The sequence below is a fragment of the Contarinia nasturtii genome, unplaced genomic scaffold (genome assembly GCF_009176525.2).
Source record: "Contarinia nasturtii isolate CC-2019 unplaced genomic scaffold, AAFC_CNas_1.1 Cnas_scaffold_533, whole genome shotgun sequence".
Lineage (NCBI taxonomy): Eukaryota > Metazoa > Arthropoda > Insecta > Diptera > Cecidomyiidae > Contarinia > Contarinia nasturtii.
In genome coordinates, this window is record NW_022197885.1 from 3,233,829 (window position 1) to 3,246,831 (window position 13,003).

The window sequence follows — 13,003 nt, forward strand, 5'->3', positions numbered from 1 at the left end:
TCACGAAGATAAATAATAAATGATCAATTCCCTGCACTGATTTTAATTCTTTAAAAGTTATTTCGTGTATTAAATGAACTTTTTTTATTTCATGCAATCAATTGACCGATAAAGCAGATGTAATGAGCCAACAACAAAACGCCGATAAAAGTGGGCCAAGTGCCAAGAGGCCAAAATCGAATGATGAAGAGAATGGTGCTGTTGTTGATGTAAACGGTGAACAACAATTGGCTGATATTTTCAAACTTAACATCCATTGTTTCGAAGAAGTGTTCGACCTTTTATCGTTGAAGGATTTAGCAGCAATGGGACAAACATGTAAGAGAATGCAATCAATTGCTGGACATTGTTTCCAACAAAACTATGGAGCCGCACGAGCACGATTTCAAGGATATAGGTTTGAGCTTTACTCGGACGCCTATATCAATATAGATTGTTTCAGCAATTTCTTACAAAAAATCTGGGTTTATAATAACTGCCATAAAGAAGAAGATGAGTCTGATGACAGCGATACCGAGAATTCTTCACGTTTTGTAACTCCTTTGAAATATTTAACATCAATTAGGAGAATCAAAATTGGTAGTGAAATTTTAAAAATGTCTTGGATTAACAAAATGAAAGTGGTTCTCAGTAAAGTTGATCGACTAACTATACGTTATAGATATATGGATAAAAATGTAACTGCCGAATTGCTTGCTGCTTGTTCAAATGTTAAATATTTATCTATAGACAGATCATCATCCCGAAGAAAAGATTACAAATGGATGTGTCGAATCTACCCAGCATTGGAACATGTTAAATTAAGATTCTTCGATCAGGAAGAAATACCAGAATTAATAAAAATTTTTGAGCTAAACACAACAATTAAGCAATTTTCGGTCAATATGAAACAATTTTGGTCAAATAGAGAGTTGTTCAAAAAATCAAACATGAAAATTGATACATTGGCAATTTATTATTATGATAGTGACAAAAATGAGCTCCAATCATTTTGCCCTTTGTTTAATGAGTTCTACGATCGTGGATTTTATAAGAAACTTTTTTTTCACAATTCCTTACTTCTACAAGAAAATATCGTTCAATTGGCTTCAGTAAAAGGTTTGGTAAGACTTCATGACGGACTTAATTGTTATTATAATATTTACAAACTTGGTTGTTTGATAAATTTGGAAGAACTATATCTCGACGACAGTAGGTATATCACTGATTGGAAGTTAATTCCGCATACGCTCCCGAAACTCAAACGCATTCTTCTTACAACGACTAATTATGATGACATTTTACCATTTATTTGTCACGCAAAGAATTTGAACAAAATGAAAATTAAAGGGTATTCGACTGGACTACGTTCTGGTACTCAAAATAAGGTACTTGATTTAATTGCATTGAATAAAGAGCGTGAGAAATTAGTTGGAGCGCGCAAGATAACGATCTACGTCGCGGAAAGAGTTTATTTGCCTACAAAATGGGCGATGAAACAGACCGAATTTGAATTTATCGAAATGAAACGAGAATCTTCATGTGATTGGAATGCATTTGAATAAATTTAGTTTTTGTTATTTTATTTGTTTTTTTTTACGATTCATACTATACAGTTTCAATAAAGCTTTGAATACATCTATTGAATTGAATAAACAAAAATGTATTTTTTTTTTCTTTTGCACAAGAACTTGTGTGATACGTTGAACATTACTCAAATGACCAAGAAATATGTACAAGGTATTTATGTAACAAGTTCATTTATGACACATAATCTCTTCTCAGACAATATACTGAACTAACTGGCCAGCTAAGCTGACAGTTCGTTAGCCAGCTAAATGGGCTAAAACAATGCTATAATAATGAATCACAGCTGGCCAGTTAGTTCAGTATATTGTATCTCTCTTCTATATTTAAATTTTGACTACTGATGATTTGTTCAACAGTTTGCTCGTCGAATTCGTTGCCCAACCAGTTTGGAATATTCTAGAAATAATTTAAAAAATATTTTCCAAAAATGTCTCAACGAAATATTGTAATATGTATAAATATTTACGGTGTCCGAATCATTCCTGCAGATTGAGTTTCATCAGAATGCGAGACCATTATACCGGCATTGTTTATTAGGATATCCAATTGTCCGAAATGATTAACGGTCTCATTGGAGATTTGTTTAGCATCAACGTTAACATCAGTTAATGGGGTTGGTGGTCCGGCACTTGCGATATTTGCTGTGCTTATTCCTAGGGGGTAGACACCACCTTGTAGATATTTTAAATCTTTATGAATCTTTTTAAATCAAAAATTCCCAAAGATCTTCCATCACATTCTTGATAAATTTGAATCTTTGTGAATCTTTCAGTGTCAGAAAAAATCAAAACGGCGGAATCAAAATATAGTCGAATCAATGTAACTCATTCCGAAACAATTTAGATCTTTTCAAATCTTTGTAGATCTTTGTAATTCTAACTGAGTAATTTTTTAGCAACATTTTGAATCTTTGTATGTCACTAAATCGTGTCTACTCCTTGGGCTTATTCTCTCTTTAAATGGTAAGATGGACTACTATTTCAAAATTTATCGCATCTTATTTATTTGAAATATCCAAATAATGAATTAAAAATCATGTTATGATTTCAAACGGTTATGTTCAACAACACATTTTACTTAATATTTGAATCTGTGAATTTGACATGCAATGAAATGGAGCATCAGACACACACACACATACATGCACACACGCACGCATATAAATCCAATTCACTGAACTGAAAACGTTCAAATTGAAACGTCAGATCACAAGACCACGACGTTAAACAAATGTCACGACGATAAATAATAGGGAAGATAAATTAAAATCGAATAGAAACTGATCAATTCAAGCTGTCGTAACACTTTGTCTTATCACTTTACTCACGAACTAAATTTTGTTTCGATTGCAGTGAAGGAGCAATATTAGACTATAATTGTTTCTTGTCCACATATTAGTGTTAATTGATTATAAACTCTATACTAGGAAAAAAAATTGAGAAACAAACTTGGATGATGAAAATCATAGAATTAAATTGAAATTCTTTTATATATTCGGGCGGTAAGTGAAATATTCATTCAGCATTTCTTCTAATCTAATAACTTTTTTTTTTCTCCTGCCAGTGAGTTTATGAGTACTCGACGTGGACATATTCAGTAGACGTCATTACACTGTTTGCGATATTGTGATTCTCCATTAAAACATTCCTCGTTGTTGCCACCGTATTATAATTTATCAAATTGAAATGTCGTGGATGCGTGACAATAGTTTGAATTGGGCGCAGAAATTTGCGCTCAATGTGATAAAAACGGGCAAAATTCCACGTCATGTGGCATTCATAATGGATGGCAATCGTCGTTATGCGAAGAAATTACATTTGAATGCGAGCTCAGACGGTCACATTCATGGCTTTGATAAGCTTGCTGAGGCGCTGCAATGGTGCTTAGACATTGGCATCGCAGAAGTAACAGTCTATGCATTTAGCATTGAAAATTTCAAACGAAGCGACGACGAAGTGAATGCTCTCTTGGAATTGGCACGTGAAAAATTTCGAAAATTTATGGAAGAAAAAGATGAGCTTAACAAACGTGGTGTTTGCATTCGAATGATTGGCAATTGGAAATTATTGCCACTTGATCTACAAAAGTGCATGGCCGATGTAATGCTACTAACGAAACATAACAATAAATCATTTTTAAATGTGGCAATCGCATATACGTCTCGCGATGAAATCACCGAATCGATACGAGAAATTGTTGACGGTGTTAAACGAAACGAACTAGAACCAAATGATATTACCGATAATTTGATACGACGATGCATGTACAGTGACAAATGCACCGATCCAGATTTGTTAGTTCGCACTTCAGGAGAATCACGTTTGTCAGACTTTTTACTGTGGCAGGTAGGAGTTTCAATTTTCTTATTAACGCTTACATTTCAACTTTCGATCGCATCGTCATTTGAATCAGATGTTTCATATTAATCAAAAATCCATTTGTTTTCTTTTTTCAGGCGTCAACCTCAATAGTTTACTTTACCAAAACACTTTGGCCCGAATTCACATTTTGGCATTTTTTGGGCGGTATGATCTACTATCAACGGCACTATCAAAAAATGAACAGTGTAAAACAGTCGATGCATCATTTCTCGAATTTCATAGCCGATGGAACACTTCCAAACGATCTTCAACAAATGCGACAAACAATGGAAACCGAAACAAGCACAAAAGTGGACACTTTCAGTCAGGGTGCCACTGAATTTCTGGAGAAATTTGATAAACGAAAAAATAACTATTTGATGGAGTTATCAAATCTTAAAATATAAAAGGTTAAATTGTATATATTTATATGTATTTCAAATCGCATGAACAATTTGTTTGTTGTCCATTTTAATGATTAAAAAAAAGTACATAAATAAATCAGAAAATATGGATGTGTATTTTTTTGTTATTTCATGAATCAAATGCAATCGCCCCAAACTTTAAAGTAATTAGCAACACATTCAATTTTTTCGAATAGAATTGTTTTCAATTTTATTAATGCTTCTTCGATTAAAAAGCCTAATAATTTCCATCAGTTATATAGTTAAATCAATTAAAGTAAATAGCATTTGTGTATGTATCACTTATAAAGTAACAAAAATGAAATCTCTCCTTATAATATATTATCGAAAAGACATAAAATCGCTATTGTCATCCCGCACCGTCTCTATAGAGAGGTCTTTGACTTTTCGGCTTATTTTTTGTTGTGGTTTTATTTTGTTTTGGTAATTAAATTTATATTAGATTTTGTAAAAGACTAATTGTTTTCCATTTTATCATTGAACATAGTTTGTTTCAACTGTCTAATTTAAGAAGACTTCAATGTATGAACATTTCAAGACACTGTCTGAACATGAAATTAGTGAAATGAAACCCTGAATGACAGAATGGCAATATCTCGGTGCTATTTGTTCTATTGGATATTTGTTTAGTGCGGAAAATGTCACTCGCAAAATCTTATCATTCATACTTGTTTTTATGATTAAACATAGAGTTTTATAGTGGTCAATCTATGGTCTTGGTGAGAAATTAACCTCCCCTGGAGGTGAAACAGTTTTTCTCTAAAAATCGGTGTTTATTCAGGATAAAAAACTGTTTTACCCCTTCGGGGGAAAGTTTATCTCCAACAACATAAATTGACATTGATAGGTGTTTTTTTTTTGGTTAGCGTTACTTATACAGATACTATTTTTATTTCCATATTGTAATTTGGAACTTGGCGAGCGATGAACATTTTATTTTTTTAACATTGGATAGTTTTTCTAAATTCTTCTAAATTTCATTTCACTTCCATAAACCACATTCCTCATTCAAATTTTTCTATTATTATGTAAATCACATTCAAACAACTAATGTAGAAAAAAAAGAGAAATACAAACTCTGCATTCATTCCAATATGTCATAGATTTGAAAGCAACAAAAAAAATATATATGTAAATTTACAACGTTTAATTATTTTTCGTCCCGAATAAAAATCAAAGTCGCAGCATAGATCACTCTTGAACACTACGAACGATCGAACATAAAAAAAAGAATCAAAGCCATTTGATGTTTGTTTACACAAAATAGTTACTGCTCGAGGCGGTTGAATTTCGTGTAAAATCAGTTCGTCGTTGATCGGAACCGTTCGAATTTCGTCGGCTGCTCGATTCATTGATCGATTCTTGCTGTGAATATAGTGATGGTGATGAAGCTGAAAAGCCTCTTGTAAATTGATCATATTCTAGATTTGGTAATGCGGCCACTGCAATTCGCTGATGCGATGACGTACTTGGTCCGGCATTTGTTTGAATCGGCACTTGTTGATCGAATGGATTAATAATTGGCTGTGACGTTGAGATTGGCGCAAAAATTGTCTGATTTTGCTCATAACATTCATGATAAACACTTCCAGTAATTGCATCGTCATCGTCACTGTTGTCGGCATTTATGATGGCGCGTCGGTTACGGTTACGATTGAATCGATTTTGCATTGAACCACTTAAATTCGTATTCAATACATTATTGCTACTTGATGAACCGTAAGATGCGATTGGCGCGTCATTCGACTGAGATTGCGACAATATGTTTCCAACTTCTTCATCATTGATCACTTGATTTCCATCCATAGTTTGGCTATTGTCTTCATTATCACTACGTACATGAAAAACTCTGTGAATAAAGCAAAATTCAAATTAGACACTGAACAATTTTAATATATCAAACAATTTATAATACCTCAGTATTTTCGACCAAATTGTCTCCGAATCAATGACATCTGCATTTGGAATATTCACATTTGTTTGCCGGTCAAATGGATTCATACGACGATTATTTCCTTCCGCTAAAAATTATAATTGATTTTCATTAGTCGATTGACATTATTTCAGTTTATTCTACAAATGCAATCAACACTTACATGTAACTTCGTCCGATGGCGGTGCTGTTGGACTGAAGGTACCATGAGTGTTTGAATTATCAACGGGATTGATCAAAGGTGTTGTATCGTCTTGATCCGAATCGCTCATACTATCATCTGTTGAACGTCGGCGTCGCCTGGGCTCACCACGGGCAAACACCTTTCTTTTACAAATCGGACACACTCGACGATTCTTTGTTAGCCAAGGATCAATGCACTTATTGTGATAAGCTGCAAATAGATAACATATTTTTTATTTTAAATTTTAATAAGTTATAAAGGCTTGAAGAAAGCAATCGCATTAAATGATAATATAACCAAAAGAATTAAAAATAATTCTTGAATTTCGAAAAAAATAGAACGGGGGCAATTTCGAAATCGACAGAAATGTAGAAATTAAAAAGATAAAAACAGATTTTCGCATATCACATTTATATCTGAACGTAATTCACATAACCAGTCATTTTAATGCGGGTAAAAAGAAGTAAAAATTATCGATTTGAAAAAAAATTGGGAAAAAGTACATTTTTGAACTTAAAAACACAGCAAATTCAAACTCACCATGGGAACACGGTAAAACGCGCAATCGATCGCCGTCCACATAGTCCTCAATGCAAATGGCACAAATTTCATAGGTTGACATGTGCTCTTCCTTCGAGAAGCGAATGATCGGAATTTTCTTGAGCGCCGAACCAGGCAGCCGATGTCGTCGTAGTCGCCGTTGTTCGCGCAAACACTTTGTTATCATGATGCCAATCATAACAATGAAACACAGTGCAACGAATATAGCAAATGGAACAATTAAATGAGTGTTTATATTGAATGGGAGGTCATCGTTCAGCAAGAGTGTAAATCCGTCATCATATAAGTAATTGACCATTATTATTTTGCCGGTCGTTTCTCCAACAAACATCGACGGGATATCGATTCCGTCGTCATTGTTTGCAGACATTGGTTCTAAATGAACAAATAAAAAACAACAGTCAATATTTTGATTTTGTTGATTGATTCAAATTAAAATGTAAATAAAATCTATTTTATATTTACCAAGCTCATCGCCGTTGATATTGTGAACAATGGCAGCCGCGAAGCCAGCCGCCTGAGCATTTCGCACTTTTAACTCAAATGAGCAATTTCCACTGAAAAAAAACAACAACAACATAACAATTCAATTATCGTTGAGATTACGAAAAAGATTTTTTGCGAAGAATGCAGCAATAAAATGATTTACTAACCGAGAAATGAGAACGACCCATTTTGCTTTTGTAAAATTTTGTGGCGGAGAATTAATAGGTGAGCATGCATTTGGTGGATTTGAATAGATTGCTAAAGCTCGTAATCCATTGATCGGAAACGCTGTTCCAAATCTGGATGGCAAATCGTGAAATTCCTCAATAACCTGTTTATCAAAAACCATTGTTATACCATTTTTTTTAAATCACAATTGTCGAATTTGATTTGAGTCCAAGGCCCTCTTACCTGATTCGAATATTGCGAATAAACCAGTATATCTGACTTGGTTGTTTGCACAAACACTATAAATGTTAAAGCCAACGACGAAATGATTCGATGCATTGCAGTTGTGTTGGTCAATCATAAACAATATCTAAATGTGGTTATAACTGCAATATGTTGTTATTTCATTTACAATGGAAACGATGCACGACCGTCGATCATTTGATTTTCTTTAAACTAGGTTTTCTCTCTCTGAGATATGCTTGAATTGATTACACAGCTTCTAAATTGAAGTTCCAATTGTGTGATCCTGTCGTTCACATTGCATATTACAATCGGATCGGAAAAAAAGCTGCCTTCACTTCAAATACTGAAACAATTAGAAAATCATATATACATTTACATACTTAAATGGCAAAATACATTATCAATCAACCTAAAACAATTCAAATTCATATTTTCTTAATTCATCGTTAATTGTTAGCACTACTTTTCGTCATATTCCAAAATACATCTGCGATCTCAATTGATAGGGCTACGCAAACTGATTTCAATGTGAATACATTGCGCTACGTGATGAAAACGAAGACAAAACGCACACGACAAAAGTAAACAAGTTCATTTTGGCAAATGTTATTTTTTTCCTTTCCTAAAATGAACCCATTGTAAATATAACAATAAAAAGCTGAGAATTTGAATTGATAAACTAAATCGAATCGCTATACATCCACTTGTGTTGACCACTTGCATCAAGTGAACATTGAAATTTCGTTTGAATGTGTATTTTATTTTCATTTGATAACTACGCTCTCCCTATCTTTCTATATCTCTCTTACTGCGACACTTTTTAACATTGTAGAAATAAAAACAAACAAATTGATTTATCGTGACGCATTCCATCATAATTCAGAAATAGCTCATTTTGTCTCACTACAATGTCAAGGGAGCACTTTGGCAATGTAATTCGCAAGGCTCATTTCGATAAGTACTATCGATTTTTTTTGTCAGCAAACAATATTATTTGTGTATGGATCACGGGGGAGCCTTTAGAGAATGTTCCAAGAAACGTCGAGAATTTTTGAAAATGATGAGAACGTTTTTAAGTGACCTCTCACTTACTGTGTTTTTTTTTTGTCAAGCCACAATCGCATGTGTAGTAAATTGAAACTAACCTGTTTGCAAATGAAATTAGTCATTGATAGACTATTTTCGTACCAAAACTATTAATGAGCAAAATGAAGTGTAGTCAACAGTCTATTGATTTGTGATTTTCGTCGATTAGCATTTGTATGGAAAGGAAGCCAATGACGAACGCAATTTATTTTGGGACAATTGATTGAATGCTCAATTCACCAACATATGTGATTCAATTTTATAAAAAATCGAAATTTAATTTTTTTCGCAAAAGAAAATCCCCATTGGCTGAATTAGTATGTGAATTGTGTTTGATGATAAAATTATTTATATAAACAAAGAGTGTCGCTGCAATGGCTCGAATGAACAGTGAATATTGTACAACATGAAAATAAATACGAAAAAATCTCAAAATACATGTATACCGTTCGAACATTTGTTTGGATGTGTAGATGCTCTTTATTGTCATTAATCTGACTTGTTGTGTTATTCTATGTTCCATTAAATACTTGACAAAGATTCACATACAAAATAAGCAATTTTATATAGACACACGACGTCACGATATGTGTGAAGTGTTTAACTTATGTCAAAATGAACGACAGCAAAAAAAATATAAATTAAATCGCCAACACAATATCACTTCACATTAATAAAAAAGAACTGTTCAATGGATCACGATTCATTTTCTCAATGCGATAATTTTTACTGTCGCTTTTAACTTTTAGGAAGCCAAATAAAACCTAGCTAAATATGCTAATCATATCATGTTAGTAGAGATGCGAGTTTTCTTTAGAAAATGTTTATTCTTATCAGCGTTGTGATTAGCAATCGCAAAAATTTATCAAAACTTTGCACTAGATTTAAATTTCACTTTGAACCCATTCCGATCGATAATAAATGATGGAAAAGAGACACATTGAAAATGATTTTTCAAAAAAAATGTTGCGTGTCGAAAAATTCAACAAAGAATTTCTAACAGGTGCCATGACGTCACACGCACCGAAAGTAAGTAATGTAATCGACACAAGCGACAAAACATACACAACAAACAAAATCTCTCCTAGGTTTTCTCTCTGCCCTTGAATCGATCGTAGATTCGGACATTTTTGTGAAACAGAAAACAAAATGTTCACTGTACATTCATTGATAGATAAACATGTTGGATAAGAAAAATTTAGTAATCTTATAGTTTTTGAGTCGTAATGATTTTGAACGCGTGCAAGGTCATTACGACGATGAAATTCATTAGGTTTTAAGTTTATCCACTTCATATACACACGCCAAACGCGAGCACTTTAAATTAAAAACGAATTAGTCTTAGGAAATTACCTATTCACTTGAATCCAAAACCAAATCTGTCTCATGCAATTGCACATTGAATGGAACTAATTTAAAAATGATTCACCATATGCCTATTCATACTGATATCAGTATCACAAATGAATTGCACATCATGCGCATATATTTGCAGTCAAATTAAAGAGAAATGTCATCGTCCGGATGTTCAATTAAAATATGGTGAAAAAAATCTGTTGGTAGTCTCTTATCGAAATCAATTCTTTTAGTTTTTCGCCGTTCTATGTTCACGACCAATACTTCGTACTTTGACATTTAACTTATCCGTGTTTTTCCACTTTGTATTCATCAAACGTTCATCGGAACACCCATTAAATGCACTTAAATTAATTAAAACCAAACCAGACGAATCGGAAAATCCAATGAAATCGGGGAAAAAAGCGTGTTGTCACAACGAATCAATGGCAATACAGCCGATTTGGCGACCAACTATTTTTTTTTAATTACGTCGAATCGCCAAGTTACACAAACAAATAATGTTTCCTTTTTTCACATCAATTCTTTTGCTCTCTTCACTCGTTCTACTCAATAAAATTGTCTTTGATAACTAATACAAACTTTTATTAGGTCGTCGTCGAAACAATCATTTTTCATGTTCGTCCAAGAGAGCAAAAAAAAAATGAAATCAATTGTTTTTGTTTGTTGTGGTACAACCTCGCTGTGCTGCAAATATTTTTACTTTGTTCCTGTTCTTTTTCTGCTCCAATCACACACATGATATTTTTTCACTTACATCTTCAGTATTTGCATCTACGTCGAATATTATTCACTAGATATTCACTGTCCGTATGGCTTTCTCGCTTACTCAACAGTACTTGCATTGGTAGTTGATCATCTGTCACGACAAATTACGAAAAAAAACAGCTGTCAAATACAGAAATTGTTTTTATTTTGCTTCGATTCCCCCTTTTGTCTCATTCTTTAACAATGTCTCTGTTATTGTTTCCTCTTTCATCTTCGTGCTTGCACGATGTTCACACGATTCATGGTTGCGGTCGTAATGTGACGATGGAGCCACATACCATCGGAGTTGCCATCGTTGTACGTAATTCATTTTAATTTTAAAATGGCGCATCATTTAAATTGTGATATTTTTGCGAAAATAAGTATAATTTATTTTTTCAGCTGAAAAAAGCGTTGTACCGAATTCTTCTCAAATCATGATTTGGCTCTATTTCGGGCGTATTTTTGGCTCACGTTTATACACATAATCATTTGTCGGAAATGTTTATAAAAGTGCGTTAAAAATATGGTCGGAATAAATTGATTTACCTACGAATCAAATCAATAGACAGTCACTTCTGGACCCCGATCGGAGATATCATATTAAGTCCAGAAGCAACTATTCTAAAGACAGCATTTGTTACTTAACAATTGCCGGCAATGATTTGTCAAATATTTTGTTGATTTGGACCAGCGATGAAAAATCCAAGACATATCTTATTATAAAATAAGCATAAAAGACGCCAGCTAATTTCGTTTAAGCTGTATGCTATTTCTATTTATCAGAGCAAGTAATCTAGTGGCCTGTACGGTCCTGTACGTATAAATTACAAAAACCTCCCCTTTTTCATCCCAGATTCCACTTTGTAACATTTTGATTCAGTGTGTCCATAATATATAGAAATAGCACTAAATAGTGTCGATATCTATACTATATCGGTCCACTATATATGGAAGATATTGCCGCACGGCACCGTATCGCACGATCGAAGTGAGTGTAGACGGGAAAAATCACAAGTTGCCGTACGGCAGTAGAAAGAACTGTGTGTATGCGTCAATATTTTTGCCGTTCGCACTCACTTCGATTGTGAGTTACGGTGTCTTGCGGAAATATCTTCCATATATAGTGCACCGATATAGTATAGATATCGACACTATTTAGTGCTATTTCTATATGTTATGGACACACTGTTTTGATTTGAATCCGTGTATTTGATCTTTTGAATTCGAAATCTTAGCTTCATAAAATATAATAATAATAAAATTTTAGCTAGTACATCGTTCGCTCTTCTTCTGCAGAATATTAAATAATTACGTTGTTTTCGATCACACAATTTTTTATTAATCATCAGAGTGGTTTGTGAATTACCGAACCACCTGAAACTCAAATTTGATAAGCAAAACCACTGATTCGATCTTATAACCACTCGTTCTTGGAATATTTTTTTTTTCTCTATCATTTTGCAAAGACAAATATCGTTTCTTACCAAATTCGTATTTTATCGAAGCTGCATTCTTTCAAGAAAAGTTGAATTTTATTATTAGTCATTAATTTAATTTTTGGAAAAGTAGCTCGTAAAAGTGAAAAAAGATCATATCTGATTTTTTTATTGCGTCCAGTCTAAAAATTTAATGTCTTTTTCAATAGTTGTAACTTTCAACAAAACTACTTGGAAATGATTTTTCGACGATAAAATCTGGTGTGACACACACCGACCACGTTTGATGCCATTGATACATATAACGAGAGATCCAATTACAAGACATGATTGAATGTCGTCAATACCTTTTGGTCATAATGCTGAATGGAAAATAAATATGACCAAAACCAATTGGTTTACCAGAATAATATTCGTCAGTGTTTACGTCAAAAACCGCTTTG

At 33.3% G+C, this 13,003-nt stretch overlaps 2 protein-coding genes across 6 annotated transcripts; one reads left to right on the forward strand and one right to left on the reverse strand.

The window, feature by feature from the left end:
* The first annotated feature begins 2,785 nt into the window (after positions 1–2,785).
* On the forward strand, positions 2,786–4,389 carry LOC116339445 (dehydrodolichyl diphosphate synthase complex subunit Dhdds). The gene is made up of 3 exons (XM_031765321.1): positions 2,786–3,070; positions 3,133–3,914; positions 4,025–4,389. The coding sequence occupies exons 2-3, from the start codon at positions 3,255–3,257 to the stop codon at positions 4,334–4,336; spliced, it is 972 nt and encodes a 323-aa protein (XP_031621181.1). The 5' UTR covers positions 2,786–3,070; positions 3,133–3,254; the 3' UTR covers positions 4,337–4,389.
* Positions 4,390–4,517: 128 nt separating this feature from the next.
* LOC116339444 (E3 ubiquitin-protein ligase RNF13) lies at positions 4,518–11,226 on the reverse strand. Of its 5 annotated transcripts, none has more exons than XM_031765319.1 (8): positions 11,132–11,226; positions 7,930–8,275; positions 7,686–7,849; positions 7,498–7,589; positions 7,012–7,407; positions 6,451–6,681; positions 6,270–6,375; positions 4,518–6,203 (listed from the first exon to the last, which is right to left on the reverse strand). In XM_031765319.1, the coding sequence occupies exons 2-8, from the start codon at positions 8,023–8,025 to the stop codon at positions 5,609–5,611; spliced, it is 1,680 nt and encodes a 559-aa protein (XP_031621179.1). In that variant the 5' UTR covers positions 8,026–8,275; positions 11,132–11,226; the 3' UTR covers positions 4,518–5,608. The 5 variants fall into 5 exon arrangements, with proteins under 5 accessions (XP_031621179.1, XP_031621177.1, XP_031621176.1 ...); XM_031765317.1 differs by lacking the exon at positions 11,132–11,226 and adding an exon at positions 10,957–11,125; XM_031765316.1 differs by lacking the exon at positions 11,132–11,226 and adding an exon at positions 10,372–11,125.
* Positions 11,227–13,003: the final 1,777 nt, after the last annotated feature.